The sequence below is a fragment of the Taudactylus pleione genome, unplaced genomic scaffold (assembly GCF_031769625.1).
Source record: "Taudactylus pleione unplaced genomic scaffold, aTauple2 ptg000113l, whole genome shotgun sequence".
Lineage (NCBI taxonomy): Eukaryota > Metazoa > Chordata > Amphibia > Anura > Myobatrachidae > Taudactylus > Taudactylus pleione.
Window position 1 is genome coordinate 12,995,141 of NW_028284515.1, and position 26,737 is coordinate 13,021,877.

At 41.2% G+C, this 26,737-nt stretch overlaps 1 protein-coding gene across 2 annotated transcripts in view; it reads left to right on the forward strand.

Annotated features, from left to right (window-relative positions):
- JAG2 (jagged canonical Notch ligand 2) overlaps window positions 1-26,737 on the forward strand; it is a 90,444-nt gene that overhangs the window by 24,644 nt on the left and 39,063 nt on the right. For both annotated transcript variants that reach the window (XM_088471249.1, XM_088471250.1), the window contains exons 3-5: window positions 11,075-11,129; window positions 16,179-16,433; window positions 17,196-17,256. In XM_088471249.1, the coding sequence (XP_088327375.1) occupies window positions 11,075-11,129; window positions 16,179-16,433; window positions 17,196-17,256 (371 nt within the window). The remainder of the gene's footprint in view (window positions 1-11,074; window positions 11,130-16,178; window positions 16,434-17,195; window positions 17,257-26,737) is intronic.

Sequence of the window (26,737 nt, forward strand, 5' to 3'; positions counted from 1 at the left end):
GATGTTGGCGCACATACTGGCAGGTAATCCTACCGATATGTGAAAAAAACGATAAACCACAAGTTTGCTTATTTAATAACACCTGAATGATTTTCCTTTCCCGTACAATAGCTTGGTGACAGCAGAATAGTTAGATATTTGCAGAGAACGTAGGAAAAAAAAAAATATTTTTCTATGTTATTTGCTTTCATACATACCGAGGTCTGTTGTAAATGTCAAGTGCTGGTTACAGCACATTTTGCACTTACCTCCTCCTCTTACATCTCCCCCCAAATTGCAACGCACGACGTCCAAATGCATTTTTTTTTTTTTTTTTTGCATACCGGGAACTACTGACTGTTTTTGCATGTGGAGAATACTAGTTAGCTTTGTTTTTACTGTACATTAACATTTACGCTAGGTCATGTCTACTACCCGACCCTAAATCTTTTTGCAGCTTTTAAATTTGCCCTTCCTGAAGCGTAACATGGTTTTACTAAGGTAAAAAATTACTATTTTTATTTTTTTTTGTATTTAATTTTTTTTACACTCCTAAATCTGAGTCTGGCCCAAAGTGAGTACAGTGCTCCTCTTAAGGTGCCAGGCCAGCATCCTTGGCTATAGAGCATTTTCCTGCACTTAGCAGGATAATCTGACATTCTATAGCGGGAATGGGCAACCGGAACTCTTTATGGGTCATGTGTGGCTTTTTTTTTCAAGTGCCACACATTGCTAGCGCCGTATCAAAAAAGCCAAGGGCCACTGGTGAAGGATAGCTACGTGCTCTGAAAGGAGTTGCTTATGTGTTGTTTTATTATCTTTTCCCAAAGACTCGAGATTGAGTGAGTATAGCAAGGTATGAAATATTCTTTACTGCAATATCTGATGAGTTTGAATATTTATTTTTTGTTTGGATAGATTATCTGTAAATTGGGTGTCCAAACTACATGTGAACGCAGCATATCCATTAATTAGAAGTCCAATCCCTCACAAAAGTAAGGGTGCCTACACACGGCGATTTTTTTTTACCCAATTTGGCTGATTCCGATGCATCGAAACAGATCGTGTAAAATATACCCAAATTGTGAGTCCCCACTCACTATCACGATGCCTGTTCCCGCAGGTCGCACATCGCATCTTCAGATCTGCCGTCCTGTAAGGCAGATCTGACAATCTCAAGTCACGATGCACTGGACAGTTTAGGAGGCACGATAGATCGTGGGTCAAATTGGCAGCTTTTTCAGACCAAATCGTGCCCACGACTGTCGGGGAGCTCCCAGGGAGAGTTCAGGGGGAAATCGTACACATTGTGGGAACGTGAGCACATCGCTATGTGTGTAGGCACCTTTACTTGTACCCTGGTTCCTAGTAAAAAAAAAAAAAATTATGCTCCTTAATATTTATCCCACAAAATAGCTGCTTCCACTGTATGTAAAGGACTAGTACTTTTCTAAAACAGGAAGGTGAGGATTTAATGTATCAAACAATGGTGTCTCTGACCTGTATAAACAATATAGGCGAGGGGAGAACAAGTAATGAATGACTGAATGCAATAGCTTTTTTTTTTTTTTTCCTTGGCCAAAAGAGACTAGTGTGCGCAGCGTTCCTTGATGCGACTGAAAGGCCCAAATGCGCTATTACTTCTATTTCTAGAGATCTGTGCTGTGATTTGTCACGTCTCACAGGCTTCCCGTCGCTAAAGGCTCTGCATCTGGATTCTTTGGGGGGGGGGGGAATTCAGTTTGGCACTATATGTTGTGGCTGTGCACATATTGGCCAATTACTGTACAGCTATGACAATGAACTTAATCCCAAAAACATTTCCACTGCATTTCAGCCTTGTCACAAAAGGGCCAGCTGACATCATTTCAGTGATTCTCTCGTTAACACAGGTGAGAGTGTTGACGAGGACAAGGCTGGAGATCACTATGTCATGCTGATTAAGTTAGAATAACAGACTGGAAGCTTTAAAAGGAGGGTGGAGCTTGAAATCATTGTTCTTCCTCTGTTAACCATGGTTACCTGCAAGGAAACATGTGCAGTCATCATTGCTTTGCACAAAAAGGGCTTCACAGGCAAGGATATTGCTGCTAGTAAGATTGCACCTAAATCAACCATTTATCGGATCATCAAGAACTTCAAGAAGAGAGGTTCAATAGTTGTGAAGAAGGCTTCAGGGTGCCCAAGAACGTCCAGCAAGCACCAAGACCGTCTCCTAAAGTTGATTCAGCTGCGCAGTCGGGGTACCACCAGTGCAGAGCTTGCTCCGGAATGGCAGCAGGCAGGTGTGGGTGCATCTTCACGTACAGAGACCAATCATTTTTGAGGATGGCCTGGTGTCAAGAAGGGCAGCAAAGAAGCCACTTCTCTCTAGTAAAACATCAGGGACAGACTTGATATTCTGCAAAAGGTACAGGGATTGGACTGCTGAGGACTGAGATAAAGTTATTTTCTCTGCTGAATCCCCTTTCAGATTGTTTTGGGCATCTGGAAAAATGCTTGTCCGGAGAAGGAAAGGCGAACGCTAACATCAGTCCTGTCTCATGCCAATAGTAAAGCTTAAATAGGGTTGCTTCTCCAATAAGGGAGTGGGATCACTCAGTTTTGCCTAAGAACACAGCCATGAATAAAGAATGGTACCAAAACATCCTCCAAGAGCAACTTCTCCCAACCATCAAAGAACAGTTTGGTGATGAACAATGCCTTTTCCAGCATGATGGAGCACCTTGTCATAAGGCAAAAGTAATAACTAAGGGGCTTTGGGAACAAAACATCGACATTTTGGGTCCGTGGCCAGGAAACTCCCCAGACCTTAATCCCATTGAGAACTTGTGGTCAATCCTCAAGAGGCGGCTGGACAAACAAAAACCCACAAATTCTGACAAACTCCAAGCATTGATTAGGCAAGAATGGGCGACCATCAGTCAGTTTGTGGCCCAGAAGTTGGTTGACTGCATGCCAGGGAGAATTGGAGGTTTTAAAAAAGGGTCAACACTGCACATATTGACTCTTTGCATAATCTTAATGTAATTTTCAATAAAAGCCTTTGACACTTATGAAATGCTTGTAATTTTACTTCAGTATACCATAGTAACATCTGACAAAAAGGTCTAAAAACACAAGCAGCAAACTTTGTGAAAATCAATACTTGTGTCATTCTCAACTTTTGGCCGTAGTGGGACTTAAATCTTGGAGGGAAATATATGAAACCTAATGGATTTTGCAAGGTAAGAGTAGGTATACACTGTTTAAATAGAATGCACATAAACATATCTAAAACAGACACCAAGCGTATACATGTGCATATTCATGTCTCTACATCCATCATGACATTGCTGTTTACAAAGAAGCAGCGTCATCCCAAAGGCATGGAAGAAATTTTAGTCTTTTGAAGTCCACAAATTTAGTTGAGTCCCTTGCACATCTAACCTGAATTCTCCATGCAGCTTGATAGGCCTAGTGTCTTTTTGATGTGCCGAGCGTCTTTTTTTTTTCCTGTTGAAAATGTGTCTAAGTCGCGATGTGACTAGGGCACACCAGGAGACTGATTAATTTTTTATTTGCAATGTGACACTTTCATATCTGCATGCAGCTAAGACTGTAAATGGAACTTTGCGTGGAAAAAAGCTGTGGCTGCTGCATCGTAGCACTTTGCATGCTGATTGAGAGACTCTGGTGCACACAAATATACAAGTCTCGCATATCAAATTAAACAGCGCAGTCTTCTGGTTCATCCTAGTCGCATCACATTGCCGAAAATGCATCTATGTTGCAAACTAAAAAGACCTCCGGCGATAGCAAAGTCTCATGGGACCAGGAGCCTTGAGAGGTTCTGTTTTGGTGCGACTACAGCAAAGTCAAGTGAAGACACCTCTTTATGTGGATCTTTAACCAGGAATGTGTTTTGTGTCTCATAGGGCGGAATGTAATTGTTGCTGGCGTCTTAAGTGACCGGAAGCATTTTAATTGTTTGCACAACCAGCCCAGTGTTTGTTGCGATGGCTGCATTCTTGCGCCCTAATGCTTGGGGTTAGCTGTATTAAGCTTCTCAAGTGCTGGGCGCACTGCACTTAAGGCGAGCCCGGCACTCACCACCAACCCTAAAGCCCTTCTTAATGTGGATTTCTGCTTCCACCTCGTTAGGGTGCTAGAAGTGCACTCTCGGGACTGGTCACCCGAAACAATTGAATAGCTCATGGTCACTTAAAATGGGAGCTACAGGAGCAATCTGCAATTGAATCGCCCCATAGATCAGTTTTCATTTGATAGAAAATTGACTTGTGCAAAATATTGCAATATAGTTGTTTAAAAATTTGGAATTCAAAATAAGGGGTCATCTCAGTTTGGCACCAGAGGGGTGAGTTGCCACTGTATCATTGTGGAAACACTAGCAAGGGCACTTTATTTTGCGCCCCAATCTTGCCCTGGACGCGCAGATTTTTAGACTCAACCCTACAGGCAATTAGAAAGTGCGGCACCTTCTGGCAGTTAGAATAATTGAATCAACAACCCCCTATGTTTTCAGGGCTGCTATAGGGACCTATATTACCACCTCTGCACTATGGAGTGGCTGTGCATACAAGGGCAGAGTCTTAAAGGTTTAAAGATGTAGAATAAGAAATGAAAGTCTATTGACTAGGTGTTCTCCAGAAAAGACTGGTCTTAAACCTGTTTGTCAGGCTTTAGGATACCTGTGGTTCCATAACCACTGTAGAACCTCTCTGGCATCACCTGCTGGAACTTGTGGCGCCAAGCTGCAAACCCGCAAATTGCTGGTGACTGCTATATGCAATTCTCATTTCTCTTTTTATTTGTAACTTTGTTATCTGATCACCTGGATGTGGACGTTGTAGTAAATGCATATTAAATCGTAACAAAATTACCACCTTGGTAACTTCTGCCAGCCAGCGTGTCTGTGTGGGGACTAGAACATTTACCCTCGATAGACTGAGCAATATAATTAAAATGTTCCTCCTTAAGAACCACAAGTAAGGTACACGACACACATTGAGGAAACCACAAGTATTCAAAGTTTAGACCTGGTCACACTTCATTTACTCTACAGAAACATTTTAGTCAAGTTTATACTTGAAGGGATTAATGTCGGGTTTGCCCACACCTTTGCTCTTGCCAACTATGTGGTGCCTATTGTACGAAAGGAAAAAAGTAATCAGAAGAAACCGTTTCTTTGTGTCAACACTAGTTGTGTTAGAGAAATATACGCTGCATTATATGGGCTTGATAGAATCACTTGGTTAGGACCCTGGAAAATCATGTGAGGTTGGGGGGCAAAGCGGCTGAAGTGGTCTCCTTTTGTGCTTTGACTTGAGAGCATTTGAGGATTATCTGTTATCTTGCTGTGGACAGACTTGATGATCCAGTGCTGGAAACCAGACCACACATTGTGTGTACAGTGTACAAGAATCCAAGTGGTTCATCCTCAAAACCTTTTTCTCTACCATGTTTGAGGTGTCGTATAATTCTAGTATGTGAATGTAATAACTGTTGGAGGAAGAGGGGGGTAGTACATGAGGTACAGAATACCAGTTGGGGAGAAGGAGTGTATTTCTCAGCTGTAAAAATGGCTATTCTAATAACTAAAGCTGAGTACACACTATACCACAGGTTCTCGAACTCTGTCCTCAGGACCCCAAACAGTGCTTGTTTTCCAGGTCTCCTCACAGAATTGCAAGTGAAATAATTAGCTCCACCTGTGGATCTTTTAAACTGTCAGTTCGTAATGACTACACCTGTGCACCTGCTGGCTGACCTGGAAAATGTGACCTGTGTGCGGTCCTGAGGGCCGAGTTTGAGAACTACTGCACTATACGATCTATGCCCAATCCATCATTGCTGGCCGACTATCATTGAATCATCTCATCTGCGGTGCTGCACATCAGTGCTGTTCCATGCAGCATGTAACTATACTTTGCGATGTATCGCTATATCACATTGCTGGGTTGCATAATTGTAAGCTTTACCCATCTTTAGTATTGTGGCAAAACAGCTGCTGGTGTCACTTAGGGATCTGTTTTTTTAACATTATTTTTACTAAAATAAAGTGAAAAACGGTGCTTTCACATTCGTTTAGTTTCACCTAAATTTACTAAAGGGCAATTGGAGTAGAATTCGTAAAATTCTACTCCAAGAGTTAATTATCACACATTTTTAGTAAACAGATCGCATTTCCCATAATTGTAATGGCAAATGCAATCTGCCTGAGATTTACTAAAAATAAAATGTGAAAAATATCCCGGGGGAAGCCCTGTGATGATAATGCCACCTGGAGGTGGCGTTATACAGGCTTTCCCCCGGTTACCGAACTCCTGCTCTGCTCTAACAGGCAGAGCCCGCAGCCGGCCCCAGTGATCAGCTTGTGGTGTAAACCGACCACAAGCTGATCACTGCAACAACAAAAAAATAGTAAAAAAAAAACTTGCCTGAATCCAGGGCCGGTGATTGGTGCTCCGGTGATGTCCTCCCTCCGGTCAGCTAGTCTCCCGGCTACTGCACTGTGACCCTGGTCAACTGCTACATCAAACAGCTGACCAGGTCACAATGCTGGATGGGAGACCAGCTGACCAAAGCCCCGGAAGGAGGACATCACCAGAGCAGCGTTGACCTGACCGGAGGTAAGTAAAAGTAAGGGGGGGTCGCAGGAGGAGGGAGGGGCGCAAGGGGGGGTCACTTTGGCGGGGGGATTGGTAACGGCGGCCAGTCGGCGCATGCGCAGAATCTTGTCACTGTATTTTTAATTAAAAATATCGTGATAAGGCTGCGGAGGGGATTCGCAGGGACAGAGCTTTATCACAAGCTCTGTCCCTGCATGGGATTTTTAATCCCTGTGATATTGCAGTCGGAATTATCACACTACAATCTGCATTTTAATGATTGTGGTAAATATAGCCCATTGTGTGTTCATTGCACGGTTCACTTTAAAATAGCAGTGTAATAAATAGGATACCTATGAACATGTAGTTTATGGATGGTTGGCTGGATGGTTGCCTTCCACGTTTTGAGATTTATAGATATATAATTAGTATTATATGACATGCATATAAAGTTATGGTTTGGTGATCTTTCTAGACACTACAGCAAAATAAAGTTTAATGTGCTGCAATAACTCTTCCCCCTCCCCTCTATAGGACAATGGGAGAGTGCATCTGGGACTAGTGAAATGCATACTAGTTCTTTTTGTCCATGATTTCATCTTTTACATTGTCCTTTTAGGCTAGGAAGCAGTCACTACAGGATATGTGCTCACTCCTTACAAAGACAGGGTTCTATGTGCTTCTGAATATTTAATGATCCCAAGAGGTAATGAGCATAGCTTCTGTCCTCCTCCATTCAGAGGCTGTTCTTCCACATGTTTCCACACTCTGTTCTCTGAGGTGTGCTCACCTTCCAGGTGCTGCTGAACATCGCTGGACACAGAAAGCAGAAGATCACTTCCTATAGAGAGCATCTCCTTAGCTCCTCAATGGAATAATGGCCCCTTCCTTTTGCCTGATTGTGGTAGTGTTATCTTTAATGCTGCCTATCTTGTAGTACCTGTGACTCAGTTTCTCTGTCCATCTTAGGTGCCAGGGAGCCATACATTAGCTCACAAGTGTCCTTACATGTGACATTGACAGCATTAGGGTACATGTAGTATATATGCATCAAGTGTAGTGATGAAATTAATGTCCACCAGGCTATCCTGATTTTGAATAATATAATTATCTTTATTTTATTAAGTATTTCAAATGTTCTTATCACATAGGTTGGTTTTAGTTGTGATAAATTTACTTTGGCATTACAAATCCTGTGATTGCTATGCATTGGGGGGAAAAAGCTTTTATCCCACATAGAACTATCAACTTCTATACTAATCTCTTGTCACAGAGCTAACAATCTCACTCTGTGGTACTGTCACAAGGTGCGTATCCACTAGCAGACTATGAAACGACTGCACGATCACGCCATTGTAATCGTGCAGTCGTTTAACAGTCTGTGCTGTGCCTACACTGAACGTTCAGTGTAGGCACCATCAATCATCCCCGAACATGGTCAATCTGTCGTTGTTGGTGGATTGACCAGCATGTTCGGGCGATGATTGATGTCGGAAGCGACCAGCGGGAGCGCGCATCGCTGATCGTTTCCGACAGTGTGCGCAATTTGTGCCAGATTACTGAGCGTTTGCACGATGATGTCATAATGTCGCATAGTGGATACGCGGCATTACACTGCTGCTGTACTTCAGCATACTCACATGACTTATTTATCAACCGTTATTTATATAGTGCACATATTCTGCAGAGCTTTACAGAGAATAATGGGCCATTCACAAATCTTCTAATCCATATTTCTTCTCGCACGTACACACAGACTAGGGTTAGTGTTTTGTTTTTTTGTTTTTTTATATTGGGTTGTTGGAGGAAACCGTAGCACCCAGTGGAAACCCATGCAAACACCACACAGGTCCTTGGTGGGAATTAAACCCAAGACCTTAGTGCTGTAACCAGGGTTATTCAACATGTGGCTCTCCAGCTGCTGTGGAACACATCCCAGCATGCCCTGCCACAGTTTTAGTATGATCTAATAGCAAATCTGTGGCAGAGTGAGCTGAGATGTGTAGTTCCACAGCAACTTAAAGGCTGTACGTTGAATACCTCCGCTCTACTAAATCCGTCCCATGATCTTTTACTTTTTAACATAATTCCTGTGCCAGAGCGAGCCCACATACTTAGAACACTGCTCCCATGCAGGCACTTCGGAACTCTCGGCTTTAACTCTGCTGACAATGGCACTGCTAATGTTACGAGCCTATTGCTTTATGAAAACTGACGGGTTATTGAGATTACAAAAGTGGAAAAAACAAAATGATTTATCACCATCAATAAAACTATAAAAAAAAATAATGCTCTCTGTCAGTCAGTACTGCAGGAGCCTATTGGTAAAAATAAAAAAAAACTATCCCTAAAGTCTGTGAGGGGGCAATTTAATGGATAATTTATTTCCAAATTTTATGCTGTCAAACATCACAGAGGCACATTTCATCCAGCAGCATGGCTAGATTTTACTCACACCCCGTGCAGGTACATAGGACAACTTGCAATGTTGATCCTACCATAGAGGACACATACTGTATGTACACAGGCAAACATGGGATATTCCGTGGCACATTGCCCCTAAATGTTTTGTTGAAGTGAGTGCCATGTTAAGTGTTTTTTAAAGGACTAAATATGCCGCATGTATTAGGATTCTGCATTGTTTATTCTATAAAATAGTGGTGGGCTGGATATATTGGTGACCTCAAATGTAGTCGTCAATTCGTCCAATGGTCCATAAGAACCAAAGTAAACCTATGCATGCAAAAATAAACTTCTCTGTGATTGGTTGTGGATACAATACTGTAGATGGGGACACCAGCACTGGCGATCTTCACTTGTGAAACAGGCAGCATCAGCATTCACAGTAATGTTCGTTTTTAACGTGGAGCACTGGTCTCTGCAATATGGGTTCTCAATCAGTACACAAGTAGGCCTAGTCATAGGACTGGATGGATTCTCCCCTCTTCCTCTTTTGTGTCTGGAATCACCTATTTCAGTGGTCCCCAAACGTTTTGAATCACTGCAACCTAGAATATCAGCATTTTGTTCATGCCAAAAAATGTAAAGGCCCCCCATACATGGTGCGATTTATTTAATTTTTTTTTTTTTACACAATTTGGCCATTTTTGATCGATGTCACTTTTCCTCCCATTATTTAAATTCAAGCATTGTGAGGTTGTTTGCTAAAAACGATATATCGTACATGACATATCTATATCATTTGGCCGTTTGTACAATCGTTCTGTGTGTGGGCACAATATCGTTTGACCGGGAGAGTCCAGGAGTTCAAAGGAAATCTCAAACGAGATTGGATCGTTTGCAAATCGCACAGTGTATGGGGGCCTTAAGGCTGCCAATCATCCTACTAAAGATTTGTGCAAACATGAATGATGCTTTGGCTAATTTATGATTTATACCTTAGTAGATACTGTATAGGTTTGATACATAAGATCAACAAAATAAACCCTAGCGCAAACCTAAGCCACCAAACTATGTATGTCCTCCGAAATTAATTAGATGCGGTTCCCAGCTTGGCAATATTGTTTTGCCAAATGCACCAAAGAACTGAGACCAAGCGCTATACCTACCACACTGGTACTGCCGTGGCTGCATAATACGAGGATGCCAGCTTCCAAAAGGAGGGTAAAAGAGGATTCTATCACCCCTCCCCTCTTTCCGGCTGATTGCATTATATGAGAGTGCTTGAGCATAGCTGGTTTATAATTCAGCACCTTGTACTGATGAGTGTGAATTTTCGGCAGTATGACTAAATCTCTTGATCCCAATTAATGATATGAGCGCTTTACTCACCGTTCACTATATGGACTTACTCTGTTTTTATATATACACTTCCATCAATTAATAGTACCGGAGATATACAGATTTTACTTATTTATTTGTGTATTTTGCCCTCTGTATTTAATTATTAATTATGTTACATTGTATATTTTAATAATTGAATGAATTGTGCTCCCTGTAAGACTATCTCTTTGCCCATCTTATTTGTTGAGATTTAGTACATGTCTGACCTGTAGTTCTGAATCCTGGTACCTACAGATGTGTCCCATGTGACTTGGCCAGTTTTTTTTTTTTTTTGCTCAAAATGTGCGTCATAAAAAGGCTCTGATGCGGGTGGCCGTGGCTTTAACATACGCCTGCTGGGCTTCATCTGCCACTTTGTATGTGTGTAAAACCAATTCCTGTGCGGTTAAAGTCGCGGCCCAGCGTCTCTGATACACTGTGAGCGGCTTTCCGCTGCATCTGCAATGCGACTAAGACGCAGAATTGAAAGAAAAATACGCTACTGCTCTCAGAGCGTCTGTCATGCTGGGCATCTCCCTGCCATATGGCATACGGAGAAGCAGTAAGTGAGGAGACATCTGTAGTATGCCATGGGAGAGACTGTTCGCTGTCATCCATGAGTAATGCACGTGCCTGAGAGAGCTGTGCTGGTTTTGTCTTTTTTAACACATTTGTTTTTAATCTACTTTCTTTCTTTTCAGAGATCTTTTACATTAATTTTGGAGGCGTGGGACTGGGATAATGACACCAAAGTGGGTAAGTGCCTTTATTTTACGTTGTGTGACTGAATCTATCAGCATCTCCTACAATCCTCTGCATGGTGATGTGACTGTTCCCAATAAAGTACAGGGACCCAAACACCTCTCCTGAGCTTACGACTAACGAGACCTCTGAGGACGATACTAATGACTTGGTTGCAGCAATGCAAAAGCTATGTCACCGTCATTTAAATAGTTATTTAGAAATCGGCAGGGAAATCTCTTAAAACTTTAGTTGATTCTGAGCATTAGAAGTTTCTTGCATGGAGTCATGTCCAAGAGGTTCAATACTATATTCTATTCCATTATAAATCTAGTTCTCCTCTAAAAGAGCGGTAGCCAACCTCTGTCCTCCAGAGCTACAAACCGTTCACGTTTTCCAAAACACCTAGCTCACAGGTTCTCAAACTCTGTCCTCAGGACCCCAAACGGGGCATGTTTTCCAGGTCTCCTCACTGAATCACAAGTGAAATAATTGGCTCCACCTGTGAATCTTTTCAAATGTGTTAAGGCCCCCATACACTGTGCTATATAGCAGCTGATCTGACTGATTTGGAACATTATCGCTGCTATATCGTTCCGTGTGTGGGTATGATATCGGCCAATGCGCGCTCCTGTGGGAACGTACGTCGCTCCTCCAGATATTTTTGCATGTTCAGTTGAACTGGGGGAGCGATGTACGATCCCATGCAGCACTATGCGTGTGGGGGAGGGGGGTGCTGGTATATCGGATGGTCGGCCACCCGATCGCTCCGTCTATGTGGACCGCCCTTTATGTCGGCCATTGGATCGGTCGTCGCATCGCAAGGTGCATATCGCACAGAGTATGGGGGGCCTTTAGTGAGTATTGAATACACCTGTGCACTTGCTGGGGTGACCTGGAAATCGTGACCTGTGTTGGGTCCTGAGGACAGTGTTTGAGAACCACTGACCTAGCTGGTGCACAGGTGTAGTCATTACTCACTGACATCTATGAAAAGATCCACAGGTGGAGCGAATTATTTCACTTGTGATTCTATGAGGAGACCTGGAAAACATGCACTGTTGGTAGCTCTCAAAGACAAGGGTTGGCCACCTCTGCTCTAAAAAAAAATAAAAAAAAAAATGCTGAAATGGGCAATGTTTTAATGGCACACTAGTATAATCTGGTTGCTTGTAGACTGGCAAATACACAATAGTTTCCAATGGTAATGCTGATTGACTTATATTGTGTTTATTTGTTTTGGTTTGAGCACGTCTTGTGACACTAACTAAATTTTATTTTATAAGCACCTTATTTAATAGCTGTGTGATTAAATTTATAAAACTTTTTTTTTTTTAGTCTACTTGTAGGTTACATCTGCTCAATGACTGCATAAGAATATGCACGTTGTAATGAGGTTTCCTCCCAATCTAGCCTGTCTGCTCTCTGTAACCAAGCCAGCATGTTGTCCTCCATGGGAATAGAGCACCTGTCTGTTTTTGCTTTGATCTATCTTCCCTAAATTAATTTTATACTTTGGCTACTTTAGCTTTTCGTCACCTGCGTTAATGTGTTTTGTGCTTGGTGAATGTCTAATTCCCTCTAGATCAGTGGTTCTCTACTCCAGTCCTCAAGTACCCCAACAGGTCATGTTTTCTGGATTTCTTTAATCGCAAACAGTTAAGTTGATCTATTATGCTAGATCAGTATTTATCCCATCTGCTTCCACAGACTAATACTGAAAATCTGCCCGGTGGGGGGGACTTTAGGGTTGGAGTTGAGAATTACTTATCTAGATGTAACTTGAGGACATTTTATGAAAACTGTTGTAGAGGTAATAGAACAGTAGGTGGTGTGGATCAAACAAGGGAAAAATCTGAAGTTGCTGTGGGAAGTGTTTTTACCTGTAAAACCATTTTCATCATGATCCACTTATATGTTCGCCATCTACTTTTCCTTTTATATAGTTGTGTAGACGCAAAGGGGCTAATGCACAGTTGAATGAAAGTTATTTGGCAAACAGATCTGGTGTGTTTTTGCGCAGCGCATTCTCCGGAGTTGAGTGCACACGAAGAGGCAAAACTGGTAGGGAACATGTGTTGGGAAGTAGATAAATTTCACTGAGTACTGGTTCAGCGGAATTGTGCGACCTGCTAATGACTGTTACGAGACGAAGTATCAAGATAGGGGCGGTGCTGGCAGAGATCTGTACAATTCTGCAAGAGAGTGACTGTATAAATGTTTTTCCATGCACATCAGGAGCAATTATGGCAATTTGATTTAAACTCCAACAGTCACATAGGGATGGGGTGGTTCAATTTAGCAGGATGCTGAATAGCCCCAGAAAGGAGTTCCCGGAGCTATTCCATTGACCGCGCTGTTACGTCAGACTAGAAACGCTTAAGTCAAACAATTCCGGTGACTGCGCCTTAAGCTGGGTGTTTGGTCGTGCTAACCGGCATTCTCTGACTAAAGTGCTGGCCGCAAGGCCGTGCTAAACTGAAAAACTGCATAGTTTCCGGCACTTCAGTCGGATTTCTGCTCGCACCTCAGGAGGGTGTTAGCAGAAATCCAGTATTCGGGCTTAACAGCGCAGTCACTTGAGTAGCTCCGGGAACTCCTGCCCGGGGCTATTCGGCTTTGCGCTGAATTAAATCACCCACATGGCATAGCTATAGCCGGTAGTGGAAGGAGTTTAAAGTTTATTTCCTAGCTAAAATTGGTCTTCTGCTTACTTGACCAGGACTCCTGGCATATATTCTGACTAACAGGCTGCGGTCATTTGATTTGGCATTTAACTAGTAAAGTCCAACTACTACTTGCAGTGGTCTTTTCTCTACAGAGATAATCCATGTTCTGAAAAGGAAAGATTGTGGTAACATTGCAAACTGCAGTTTGTCGCGTCTGTAAATTACCATGTGTTACCATAATAGAGATCTGCCGGAATAAGAACAGATCAGCTATGCATATTTCAGTAACCCTAGCTACTGAATATTTTAGTTTTAAAATCATTATTAATACAGCTTCTTCCTCTTCACCATTTTATTTCCTTGGGCTGAGAAGTGATTGTCTGTTGCTGTGATCAGAAGGGTGCAGAGTAGAGGATAGAGGAAGGCGCTCCAAATGTTCCATGGCGTAGACATTTGATCTATAGAGAACTGTATGAAAACCTGGTTGCTAAAGAAATAACTAATCAGATACGATTTTATTTTTCAAATGGTTTCATGCATTTTGTCACCTAACATCTGGTTGCTATCAGCAATACCAGATTATTATTTTTTAACATTTTTATACGGACCAATAGACCGGCTAATATCCGCAGACATGCACATTGCGCGCAGATTTTATCACGTGACTTTTTTTTTTTTTTAGCAGAGTACACACCATTGCAATTGAAGGGCCGATCACCCGATATCGGATAATAAGCCTGATGGTTGCATAGGTGTGTATACAGGAGCGTTAGCCGATAAACTGCTTCAAACGCTGCTGCATAGGTCGGATCGGGGGATCACCTATGATGGGCATACACCTTGAGATTAAAATGTCTGTTAGACTGCGGCAGATCAATTATTTGACATGCTGACAACATCCAATATATTGGATGCTTTCAGCATGTCAAATAGTTGAAATCCGAGCACAAATTATCGGATCTATTAGACATGTTTGACAGACTGACCATTACTGCTCGCTCACAGCAATACGCTGTTCAGTTATCGGCCTGATCAGTGGGTTGATTGGCCAGATAATTGAACTGTGTAGTCCCAACATTATGAGCTGCTTAACAAATGGAGATGCTGACCTCCCAATCCCACCGAAGAAAGTAAAGTACACAGTGAGCGAGATATCGCTCCATGCATAAGGGGTGCTCACTGATCACATAATAGCTGAGGATTGGAGCACGTATCTGTACTGCAGGGCGTTCTGTACAAGGTTTAAAATTGTTTACATCTATGCAGAAATACAGCGCAGCATTTTGAGAGGCTTCATCACGGGCATGATTTAGTGAACGAGACTGCTTTCATCTGCCTGCCAGTAATAAGCATGGCAAAGCCTAGTTTTCTTATGCCCTACAAATGAGCTGCTCTTGAGAGTTGTTTGACAAATGTGAAGGTCCTAAAAGGAGCTAGTAAATGATTTGGTAAATTCATCTAGGCTACTACTGGTCACGAATTAAGTGAATAAATCTATAATGCCTTAACTTGTATACAAATTTAGGACTCCTACCTTTAGAATTCTCCATGTGGGCTGTTATTCCATCTGCATTGTACTGCATCATCATTTAGGGACTACGGGATCTAGCTCTGCCAGCATTGGTAATGCAATCATGTCCTGCAGAACCTAAATTTACATGTAAGGCTGACATCTGTTTGTCTTTTGGTCTATGGGCTAATAGATTGCTTTTGGCAGTACTGTAGCTGTTTTAGAGTAAGATATTACCGTTGTTTCACTCTACAGACTGACGCTGCCCTGGTTTTAAAATAATGATGTTTTACTCTGCTTTACGGCAACAAGAACCATAATAAATGAAGCCAGCTTGTGTTTCCATCATGCATGTTCTGCAGTGGTACACGGAACAGTCTGAGAATGCAGGGATGAGCTGTACAGTCTGTATCCTGTGCAAATTGTTGTAAAGGAAATGGCTTTTTTTTTTTTCTTTTATATTCTGATTTGAACCCTACACCACTAAAAAAAAAAAAAAAAAAAAAATGTTGCTTCACGTAGGGGTCCACGTTTCCCATTTTAAGTTTATTTTATTTCCTCATATAGTACCTCAGTCACTATAGACTTCAGTCAGGTGTGTTTTTTTTTTCGTATTGAGCAAAGTTAAGAGAACTTACAGGGTTGGTAATTCTGTTGATAATGGTTTTTCTGGTCATGCGTGTGATATTGTCCCATGTGCCACTACCAAATGCTATGCTATAGGAAGGAAGATTTGGATCCGATTTTAAATGGGAAAACAATTTATTCCTTTATAGGACTTTGCCGCCAGGTTCATTGCAATTCCACAAAATTGCGTAATTTGGCCGATTAGCCAGCACATTAAGAATGCAGTCTTCTACTCAACTGATTGGTGTCTCTTTCCAGATGACAGTCTTCTGATTGATCGTGTTCCCCATACTGGAGTCATCAACCCGGAAGACCAGTGGACCCCGTTGACCTTGCATGGCCACATTGCCCACTTTGACGTGAAAATCCGAGTCAAATGTGATGCAAATTACTATGGGGTTACATGCAACAAGCTTTGCCGGCCCAGGGATGATTTTGTCGGTCATTACACTTGCGACCATAATGGAAATAAAGCCTGCATGGAAGGCTGGATGGGAGAAGAATGTAAACAAGGTACGTTGACGACCTGTTTATATTTTTGTCACTTTAAATCTGTATATTCAAAGGTTTGCCACCTATATTGATTACATGGTCTCAAGTATAAGAAAGCAAAGCTAGTTGCCTTCTGTTTGTAAGATCTGGAACAATTTTAATCCATGGTTTAAATGAGAGCAGGTGTAAAAATAATGTTCATATTCTGTATTACTTTTTATATTAACCTGAAACTGTGCTTTCATGTTTGTTTTTTAGTTAAGGTTTGTCTTGGGTATGGGCGATTCAATTATTTATTTAGGTGCACTAATTAATAGGTGCCCAATGTAGCAATTCAATTGTTTTTGAGGCGCCCATTAAATGTTGCACTTGTCCCGCCCAATTAGACCCAGTTTAGCCACGTAAAACGGCTAAACCCATCTAATGGCCTGGTTAGGGCTCCCAAGCTAGGGACTTATTGCATAGGAGGGTGCGAGCAGAAATGCCTGCGTCGGCGACAATCATGCACGAATGGAGCAACAATTGAATTGCTCTGTTTGGCACCCGTTATTGAAGAGTTGCTGGTGAAAACATTTTGAATTATTTTAAGTCTGTGTTCCTAGACCAAATTTTTAATATGTTGAAACACAATATTCTGAGTTTCTGGCAAATTGGTGGTCACCATAGAGCCTTGGAAGGGACCATCTGGCTTCCAACTGGACAGCTCTGGTCTAGGCCATGACGTATTTTTAAACTTTACCAATTTTGTTTTCAAATTTTACTATTTTTTTTTTTTTTTTCCAGCTATATGCAAACAGGGATGTGACTTAATCCATGGTGGATGTACTGTTCCTGGAGAATGCAAGTAAGTTTTTTTTCATTTTTTATTTTATTTTTATTCCCTCTGGGTAGTGTTCAGAGACTCTTTACAGTGCACCTCTTATAAAATATGCTGCCTATATAGAAATAATGGACTTTTTGCGTAGGAAGAATTATTCATGCAATGAAGAATCCAATGCTTGTTTGTAGGTGTATGTGTGCGTTGTCAAACGGACAGGAGATGCATGGGCTCTTCTATAAACTCTCGTGGTTTTTGGTTTATTATATATATATAAAGGATGTTGGACTTTTATTAGTGTTTTATTTGTTGGAGTTGTACCCCGACCCCCTGCCTTTATTCCTGGAGCGCTGCCACTTTTCACTTGGCAGGTAAAGTTTTTTTTTTTTTTCTTTGAATTGAGTGGGGGGGGGGGGGGGGAATAAGAGGAAGCAGTATAGGCGTGTGTCGCCGTATTTGTGCCAAATTGCTGAACTGTGTTGTCATCTGTATATTGGCTGACTCACGACAGTGGTGTAAAACACACTATAATACTCTGTTATATTTGTCTGCGATCCTCTTGTACTTTTCTACTCTGGTGTCTGAATGTTTAGATCAGTTAATGGACTCAAGCTCTTATTGCCTTAAGCTTGATATTCTTAAGAGAAACTTCCAGGAAGATGCATTGTAAAAAGTCCCATTGAAACATACATAAATGTACATGTAAACCTTCCTATACCGTGATGGGGAGTTGACATTTTTTGATATTGTATGAACCAATCTACTGCACTGATGAGCTATAATTCTCTGCTGGTCATGAAGTCGTGTGCGTAAAGGAAGACAAGTATATACAAAATGAAGGTATCGATTGGCAGGCACTTGTATCCTGTAGAATTACTCAAGACCAAACTGTTATTAAATGTCTTTAGTTATGCTAAGCTCAAACAGTTTTACATATTTAAATTTATCACATATATGTATGTATATATCTCTCACAGGGGCCTCTTGTGCGTTTCCTTCCCTCACTTATACAATCCTCTCCCCACTGCCAACGACTGCACCAAACCTTTGGGTTCTGCCGCCCTTACTGCTTATTTGGCATTATGACTAATGCAGCAATGTGTATAAATAAATCTTCTCAATGTTCTGCAATGTTTTATGCTGTAAGTCACACTTTTTTTTTGTTCATACTGTTCCTGTTTATATACTTTATAAGACGCTGCAAACCCCTTGTGGTGCCATATAAATAAGGGATGATGAAGATGACAATCACTAGTCACTACGTAGGCCTTGTCCTGCAGGTGTATTCTCTGCATAATTCACTCAGCTTTCTTGCACCTTAGACATTTCTTCCCAACTGTCCAAACCTGCCAAAATCATGTATTCACTTGAAAAAAGGGGTAGTCCATGTTGACTAATGTGTACTGTACCCCTACAGTACCAGGTGGAGATGTATCAAACCTTGGCTAGAGAAAGTACCCAACCAATCCGCTTCAAACTTGCATTTTATAGGCTGTTTAAAAAATGACAGTTAAAAGCTGATTTGTTGACATTTTCTGTCTCCACGTCCTCTTTCCAAGGTTTGATACATCTCCCTCTCGGTCAACTTTCCCAGTTGAGTACAAGTGACTTCTAGAAGCACTGTTTGCTTCAAATCTCTTAATGCAGTGATGGTCAAATGGTAAATTGCTGTTTACTAGTAGATTGTGGCCAATTTAGACAATCGCTATAGACTTGCTGCTTCTGCTGGCAAATTTATGAAGCAAACACATCTCTGCACTCCTACAAGATTGGAACTGATGTGTCTTTTGGTTTTAATAATGCTGGTCATGCAAGAGATTAGCAATTGATCTGCCACTTGTCACCATTATGCTTAGGTTTGATGTATGTAATGTCCATTATCAATATCCCCTTTCAATGTTGTTCTGCTTTTGGGCACTGATTGTAGCCTTAAGCAGAACGGATTGGGCCTACTTACTTTTAAGTGTAGTGAGGTCAGGGTTACATAGGTGAAACTAATGATGTTTCTGAATTTTTAATTTTTTCTTATAACTCTGTTCAATTCAATCTTATACAGGAAGGATTTGATATTTTATTGCCTAATTGGCTTAAGTACTACATTACATACTATGATCGATGGCAAAAGATCAAAGTTCAAAGGCTGGCCACCCCTGGTTTAATGTTAGCAAAAATTAATACATCTTATTTGCCCAGCAAGATGTATGTTTGCCTATTAACAAGTTTAAAGGGGGGCGACATAGAACATTTTTTTAAACTTAACTGGCCCAGTTATCACATCCTTTGCTTCATTATATTAGTGTTGGATGGTTTGTTCCACTGGCAACCCCCTGCTGGTTCGAGGCAGGCTCTTTGGTGATATCTTGGCACTAATGGGTTGGGATGATTTTACAGAGCCTGTTGCTCAGAGGTTCATTTTGGGCCTGTCCACTGCTACCTCCTGTAGTCCGTGTTCTGCTGACATAACATTTTTGCAGTCCGACCAAAAATAGTTAATGTGCTGTACATTTATGACCTTACATGAGTGAATCAGAATGAAGTGGTGGCATGACAGCAGGCCAGCCTGACCTACTCCACTAGAAACCAATTTCACAATGGATCGCCCAGCACAGGTTAAATAGAAGGAGAGAACACCCTTCATTAAGGTGCTGAAGGACCAGAAACAAAACAAAAAAAATAAAAAATACTTTTGCAATTGTAGAACTTTTTTTTATTTTTAATTCACTGACTTTGTATGATTTTGACTATTTTAATTGAGTGACTGGGCTGCAGTCACTCAATCAGTTGATGTTTGGGTTCTGTGTGTTGGTCAGCATTTGATCAAAGCCAATTTATCTAGCAAAATAAAGCCCTGTAAAGACCGAGTGTTGCTAACTCGTCCACAAGACTTGTCAGCAGTCCTTTGATCCCAGTGTTTTTCTTTTCTATAACCTGATTAACATCTGGCTGGCCACAGCCACAAGTAGAGTACTGGCCTTGTTTATCTGGGAAGTACATAGCAGCAATCCATTTACAACCTGGAGGCTTGAGCTGATTACTGTATCTTAATCTTCTACAGGACGTTTGCGTTCTTATAAATGCCAAACACTCCAAATATCTATCATTCAAGACAATGAGTTTTTTTATTAACGACTTATTTAAAATGAAACTGCGTGTAATCCTCTTTTTTTTATTTTTTTTATTTTTTTCGTGCGATTATGGTTTAAAGCAGCAATTTCACATAACCTGCTATTTAAAATAAAATAAAAATAAGTACCCTTTTTATAAGCAATGGGTGTGATATTCATTTTTCTTACCTATATTCCTACAAATCATTGGGGAAAATTCAAGTACTGGCATCAACATGGTGTGCCATTCTGGAACGGCACACTCTGTCCTGCATGTATCGCAAGCTTTCTCTTGCCCCATAGCTTGGAAACTTTCGATGTCGACTCTACTATAAGTACCCAACGTGCGCACTTCTTGCTGAATTGAAATACATTTATCTCCTTTTCAAAATCCCTCTGGATGGTAGACAAGTATGGCTGTATCAGGGTCATATTTATAATGGGTGCAGGGGCTATGGTGTACACGGGCCCCTGGGGGGGCCCGCACCGCACACTCTGCACCCATACCTTTTTTTTTTTTTATACCTACCACTCCGATGTCCCACGGAGTAGCGCTACAGAAAATGCCTGGAAAATAGCCGCTGTGGGCATTTTCCCTGCACTTTGCGCAGTAGGAAATCACCAGGCAGACGGCTGCAGCGCCATTTTCCCAGTGATCTGCGAAATAGACTCCGGGCACACTCTAGTGCACAGAGTCTACCACTGCCGTCAGTTCAATTTTTTTTATTTTTTTTCCTCATTGCTACTTGGAAACTGTGACTGACTTGTGTTTGATAGGACATTAACCATCTGCAAATTAAGCCTATTACCGTTCTTGCCAAGTTTGGTTGCCTAAATATGTAAATTGTTTCACCAATCGAGAGACTTGTGGAACAATTTTGTGTTCCTTGTGGCCTCTATTTACTCTGAATATATAATCGTTACGTTGGTTTGTCTTGATGAGAACATAGTAAGTAATATGGACGGGACTTTTTTTTTTTTTTCATTTTTGGATGTGTTCTCTTCTACTTGACCTTGGTGCATATATTGTATAGCACTGACCAGCTGATAGATCTGTCAAGGTACCTTACATGGTACAATGTGCAAACTCTTACTCTAAAGTCAGGCTACTCAACCTGCTGCATGTGTTCCTGGGGTAGGGGGTGCTTTTATTTTTATTTTTTTCTAGTTTAAATTCAACTGAAAATAAGTTTAATACAAAAAAAAAAGAATACATGTTTTAAAAGAGCAATCTATTTTCTTTTGAACATCCACCTACGTTTTATTCCAAGAGACCCCTAAAGGGGTGTAAACAAGTTGGACGTACTTGGTAAACATTTACAGTTGTAATGGGCCATGAATGATGCAAGAAGCCTATGAAGCGCTGCCCAAAAATTATAGGTGCTCACAGGTTTGGCTTTGCAAACCACCTCTCCCCCATCTCTGTGACCATGATGTTTTGGAGAATGTAACTAACACATAGTTCTTGTCTATACAGAATAATGCAATGTAAATTATTCATTTGGTACAATATGGGGGCGATTCAATTCACCGGGATGGTATTAGCTCTGGGATGTTGGTCCCGGAGCTATTCAATTCTAGTCCGACTAAAATCGCTTAAGTCTGAGAATGCCGGTTCTAACGACTAAAGCAGGGTGTTTTAGTCGCGAGAACCGGCATTTTCCTAATAAAGCGCCGACCTCAAACCTCTAGCGGCGCACAAATGCAGAAAACAGCCTCGCGTCTGGTACTTTAGTCGGATTTCTCCTCACCCTCAGAAGGTCCTGTTTAAAAAAACAAAATGCAGTCATGTTGTGTTTTAATAAACTTGCACCATGATTGCACAAAGGAATGAAATATACACTACGCCCTGTACACTACATAGGAGATGAAGAGTTTTTTTTGCAACGTGGTTGCATCGTATTCAGCATTGCTATCACAGCACTGGGGACACCAGGACCCAATCTTTGTGGAGTTTGTATGGTTCTATCTGTGTTGGCATTGGTTTCCTTGGAGTGTTCTGCTTCTAAAGCTCTGGTGTGATTGGCAATAGAGGCAAGAAGCTTCATCTATAGAAGGGAGGAGAGGGGTGGTTTGGGTCCAGAATAGTGGACGGTATGAGCATGTAATATTATTGATGACATTCACATGGATTCCGCAATGGTTCTATAAATAATGGCACTTCTGTCTGTTGCTGTTAGCACAAACTAATACCCAGATTTGCACTAAATCCAGAAAACCATGTTCCGTTTTGTGTTATCCTGCACAATATTGCAGGTAAACAGAAGTATATTGACACAAGATGATGAGCATTGTTCCCAAATACTCACGAATACCACTTTCAGACAGAAACCCCGGCTCATAGCCGGGACAGTGAACTCTGGTTGAAGCTGTGGTTTCAGTACTTACCCCCTTTCACACTAGCGGATGGACCTGAGTTACACTCTGGTCGTTGCCGTTCACACCAGACCAGGGGTCTACTGGTCTCTCAGTGGGTGCTTGGAGATAATGTAATCTCCATGCACCCACTGTGCCCTACAATCAGCTCCTTTTTGACAAGCCCATGGTCATCGTGACCCCGGGAATAACCCTGGTAGCAACCAGGGTCAAAGTCCCGGGAATTTTGACTCTGGTTGACCCTTTCACACAGAAAAAGGACCCAGGTTGACCAGGCAAATTAAGGGCTGATTCTGTGCTGGGAGCAAAGCCGAAAAGAGCAAGTAACTGTGCCCCTTAGTAAAACCACGTTGCACTGCAGGTGTGGGACAGATGTAAAATGTGCCAAAATTTAGATGTGGGAGGGGCGTTTCCTAACGCAAATCTATATTGCAGTGTAAAAATAAGTTGCCAGGCTTTCTGGGCTACATGCAGAAGCAGCCAGTATATACCCCCATGCAAAAAATTATTATAACCCCTTGCTGTGCAACATAGTTGGTTCCAAATGCAAAGTTACTTGCTCTATTTTGCTTTGCTCCCATTCCCATAACCGGGCCCTTAATGTGGATCTAAGCGACAAAGCTCCAGCCATACATCCTCTCCAGCCCACTTTCCGAACTTTGTCTTGTCTTAAATAACAAAATACATATATGTATACAGAGATGTCCTCAGAACCAATTCTGCTGTATTTCCTTCCCTCGTATATTCCTTGTATACAAGATGCCAGCTGGTTTTCAAGGATGCAATTTAAAGAATGACTTTGTACCTTCATGAAATTCCGCCTTGAAGCCTCTTCCTCTCTTTTGCAAGGTCGCTGTATCCTACACATAACAATTGCCTTGGTGCAGACATAGGAGTTGGGAGCCTGATAAGGTTACCTAGACTACACAAACGCTATTTGTTTGTGTTTCCATCCCGCTCTGTATTTTACAATTTGTTAATGTGTTTAGTGAAAAGACTTTTTTGTTCATAATGCTCTATGGAACAAGTCATTTTAGGTCTCTGTCTGAAAGCTGTTTACTGTAGCTTAGCTGTGCATTCAGTTGTGATTCAAGAGCGCTTATTTTATTTCATACAGATCTGTCATTTAGATGCATCTATAAGGGTATTTGCTGACCTTACAGCGTTTTAATGGATGGAACATAAGAATTTATTATTTTGGGTCAATTTCTGACTGCAAAGTTTTTCATAGGGATCTCTTGCTATTCATTGAAATTTAACTTTTTACATATTCATTACATTAGGCGCCAACACAATCCAGACGCCGGAATTCCGACACCTAACACTAACCCTTCCACCTAAACCGGAGGTTGCTAAACGCGGTCCTCAAGGCTCCCCAACAGTTCAGGTTTTAGAGCGATCCTTGGTTGAGCACAGATGACTTAATTAGTACCTCAGTCAATTTTGATCTAACCACCTGTGCTCAACGGGATCGGTATGAAATACCGCCAGACCTATGTAAAGGTAAGTACTAACTAACCTGACACCCCCCCCCCCCCCTAACCCTAACGCTCCTTTAGGGGTGCCTAACCCTAACTTCCCTCCCTAGTCACTACCCCCCCCTAACCCTCCTTTAGGGGTGCCTAACCCTAACTTCCCTCCCTAGTCACTAACCCCCCTCTAAGTCCATAAACCAATACTTGCCACAAATTCCTCATTCGACTGAGGGTGGCTAGATGAGTTCTATATGTTTTGTGGATTGTTATTGCACACATTAGTGTTAGTACATTTCTTCAAACAATAGCACTTTTTTCATAGTTAATGTCCTAAAGATGTTTGATCATTTGAAAAAAAAACAAAACTGCTTTCTCCTGTTCAACTAGCCATCCAGAAGGACTATAGACAAACTTGCAGTGTGCAGCCATCCCTATTCATGGGAATCATACCATTGACATCCCAGAGTAGGGCATACCTTGGCTTTCATTTGTTTGTATGGGTATTGGACAGTACTAAAAACATATTAACAGTAGGTAACACACCATTGTGGGCATGGCTTAGCAATTTTAAATGTGGTGCGGCACACATTCTGTATTCCCTACATGTGATGGTGTGGCTCTATACACAACGCCCACATTCTTCTGCTATTTTGGGAAACGGTCGAAAAAGAAGGTTCCAATTGTCCATAAATGAAACTAAAAACATCTTGACACTGAAATTTTTTCTGATTAAACTCTGTATCCTGTTCTGTATTCCAGCTTTATGCGTGCACTTTAAATATGGATAGAAACAGAACTCCAAAATTAAATCAAATACAAAAAAAGCAGCAATCAGTATAGATTAGAACATTATTGATCTCATGTGGTGCTGTATTCAGCTTGTCTGACTGTTTTTGTGACCATTGTGTGTTTTTTTTGTTTTTTTTATTGAGATATTTAATTTTTGCTTTAGCGAACCAGTAACTTTTTGCTTGTGTAACTGCAACAAGTGCCGTAAGGCATAGCAACAAATCCGTTTTGGTTTACATACTTTGTTGAGAAAAAAAAAAATCTAATATACTTGCTGTCACATTTTTCTTACATTTTGTTTTTCCTCATTGTTAACAGTGACTCTAAAAGAATTTGGAGGTACCACACAACACATTGATGTGATGCTGCAGCAATATTGGCCCAATGTTTTTCTTTTTGTTTTTTTTGTTTAACCCTTTCATGGGCAGACCAAAATGTTAACTCCAGTAATAATAATATTATAGTATAAATCTTTTTATTTCAAGTACATTCTTTATGGTGAAGATTTGTTAAAATTATGACCGAAAAAAAAAACTCTTCCATGATTTTCCTCAGTGTTTTGAAACTGTGCCAAAATGTGACCGAAAGTGTAAAATGGATTCTCCTATCCCAGGTGTATTTCACATGCGGCCCTCCAGCTTTTGTGGAACTACACATTCCAGCATGACCTGCCACAGTTTTAGCATGCCCTAATCGCAAAACTGTGGCAGGGCGTGCTGGGATGTGTAGTTCCACAGCAGCTTGAGGGTCGCATTTAAAAAAAAATAAATAAATTTGAATACCCCTGTTTTAGCCGCTAACTTTTCTTAATTGGCCTCAGTTTTCTTTTTGAAAGGTATAAAATATGTAAAATGTCAGGTGCCAATAACAATGGATCAGCCATAACCTGCCAAATTCAGTATGCCTGCTCTCGCAGCCTTCTGAATTTGCGGCACGCTTCATTCCCATTGAATGCTGTGCGCAGTGATTGTATGACTGGGAGTGGTCTAAAGCTGTTCCTGGCCATATTACAAGGAGGACTGACTGCCGCAGACAACCCAGCTAGGCATGGAAATGCAGAGCGAGGTCAGGATAAGTAACAGAAGAGGGTTAATCGTCCATCACCCCCGGAACAAACCATACTTGTTACAAGATGACATGACTGAAACAATAGGACATTGCAGGACACTGAAAACCTTGTTAAAACTTGTGCATAGTGATCCAGTACACTGTGACATAGGAATCGCGTAAATCTGTTTCCGATGAGGAAGTTGAATTAAAGCTGGCCCATCACCTGTAAAATTAGGACATAGCAGACTTCCTGCTGCAGAGGAAGGCTAGATTTACTCTTCCTATGTCATGGTAGAATTGCTGGACTTAACACGTAGTGATCCTGGATTCATAAACACTGTGTTTTCCTCTAATCATAAAAAACAAAATGTTTTGCTTCTCAGGGATGCTATAATGGCATCTTTCTTCTGTAAAGGTATTCATAATTCTGACTTGGAATTAATTGAAAGGTTTTTGGGGTTTTTTTTTTGCGTAAGAAGGAACTTCCCAAACTTAGTTGAACCGATTTATCTCTTAGGTTTCCTGGGCAAATCATAGGATCAAAACATCCTACTTTTTTTTATATATATATATATATATATATATATATATATATATATATTGTGTGTTTGATCCAGGAAGTAGGACAGTTCTGTCCTTCCTTGTACAATAATGTAGTTATTTTAAAACCTTTTGAAGACTGGATACACTTAAGAGGTCACTATACAGTAATTA